Source organism: Aplidium turbinatum, chromosome 1 (assembly GCF_918807975.1).
Source record: "Aplidium turbinatum chromosome 1, kaAplTurb1.1, whole genome shotgun sequence".
Classification (NCBI taxonomy): domain Eukaryota; kingdom Metazoa; phylum Chordata; class Ascidiacea; order Aplousobranchia; family Polyclinidae; genus Aplidium; species Aplidium turbinatum.
Window position 1 is genome coordinate 54,142,495 of NC_137472.1, and position 1,810 is coordinate 54,144,304.

A 1,810-nucleotide genomic window follows, 5' to 3' on the forward strand; every position below is an offset into this window, starting at 1 on the left:
TTTGATTTTGCTGCTCCGGCAGTGTTTGCCTGACTGCTTGAATGTGTTTGTATTTTTATGTCGTGTGGATAGGTCTGTGATGGTTGTAGAGTATTTGCAAATGTAGCTTTCATAGCCGTCAACTGAATAATAATAATAATAACATGTTTTATTTTGCGCCCATTGCGACAACATAGCCTACAGTAGCCTACACTGCGACCTACATACGCAACACACGACTGGAATCCCAAATAAAACTTTAAACGTTGGCTGTCATTTGTAACAGTCGAAAATTTCTGTAACAAGTGCTGAAGCTTTTTAATATGATGGATGAAACCCCTGTCATTACATTCGATTTACATTTTGCAGGTGGCAAATTTAAGTTAAGTTGTTGGCAAAAATGCAAGCGATTGTATCAGTGGACTTATTCCAACTATTATTATCGAACACAACACAGTTCAAGTCATGTCGAGAACAAAGAAAGAAAAAAAAACATCGTGAAGTCTAAGCACTCGTTTGATTGTTTAAAAAAGAATCTGAAAAAGGTTGTTCTTGGTGAGTACGGATAAATGTTTCTACTACGACTAAATGATTATGTCATAACTATGCCATTTTGCTCTTTTGATTAATGTATGATGTAATTGTGAAGAGTATTGAGTAATGTATGAAAATGTTTTAGTGGTGTACTCGCATTGATGTGAACAACGAACATGGTGGTTAGTAGGCTATGTCGGCATTTACAGTATATACTGATTTAACACTTCTTTTTTTACTTTCATGATTAGACATGGTGATGGCGCACGACAAAGCTGCTGCCGTGCAGCAAATTGATGAAGAGTTTCAGAGTGATTTCGAAATTGGAAGGACAGGCAAGGTGGCCGAAAACGGCAAAAACTAACTTTTGGTGAGCTTGTTGTATGTTTGAAAGACAACTGCGAATGTGTTGCTTTAGTTGTTGAATAACTATCTGTACACGCAATTAGAATGTATTGGAACTTGATTATCGCTCTGCGTGGCGCAGAATCGAATGATAAGTTTTTTGTCACGCACGTTGGAGAGAGTGATATTACCATGGATATTACATTGATATTGCAGATTGTCAATTAACTTCGTATTATCCTGGACAACAACTGATCAAAATCCTACACTGTTGCCAAACAGCCCTCTTGAATTAAGTATTTTTGTTTCATTTGCAGGAATTCAGAATGATAAAGATACGCAAGAAAAAGCTGCTGATGTGCAATGAATATCCATCTGTCAATACGATTTGATGTAGCTTGTTTCTAATAAATGTGAAAATATAAGAAGCTCCCCAGGTAGCAATAGTCGGCGTGCAGCTGGCGTCATCAGGGCGACGAGCGCTCACATTGGCGACTTCGAAAATCGTTAGCTGTAGGACAGCGCCTCACTGGCGAATATCGTCATGATTTTTTTTCTTTAAAGTCATGACGATATTCGCCAGTCAGGCGCTGTCCTACAGCTAACGATTTTCGATGTCGCCAATGTGAGTGTTTTCTGCTAGCTTCGCGCCGTCGACTTTCGAGCGAGAGACGCGCTTCCGATTTTCGCTCGCTTTCCGCTGGCAACGCGCCGTCGAGTTTCGTCAGATGGTGTTGGTTTCGTACGAAAGGCCGAGCTTCGCGCTTGATTAGAAAAATTTCGCCATCATACCGTTTAGTTGCGCTTGATTGAAGTCACGTGCCATTTCAAACACGCGGTTGATTTGATTTGAAGAGCCTGTTTGTTTGATTAATTGTCATTTGCGCTTGTTCAGTTATTGGGTAGAGTGGTAGACTGCTGTACAATAAAGCTTACTTTGCACTTATTTTGC

At 39.8% G+C, this 1,810-nt stretch overlaps 1 protein-coding gene across 1 annotated transcript; it reads left to right on the forward strand.

Moving 5' to 3' along the window:
• Positions 1-233: 233 nt before the first annotated feature.
• On the forward strand, positions 234-1,272 carry LOC145768662 (uncharacterized). The gene is made up of 3 exons (XM_082580223.1): positions 234-534; positions 765-883; positions 1,176-1,272. Exons 1-2 carry the CDS (start codon positions 303-305, stop codon positions 875-877), a joined length of 345 nt encoding a protein of 114 aa, XP_082436349.1. The 5' UTR covers positions 234-302; the 3' UTR covers positions 878-883; positions 1,176-1,272.
• Positions 1,273-1,810: the final 538 nt, after the last annotated feature.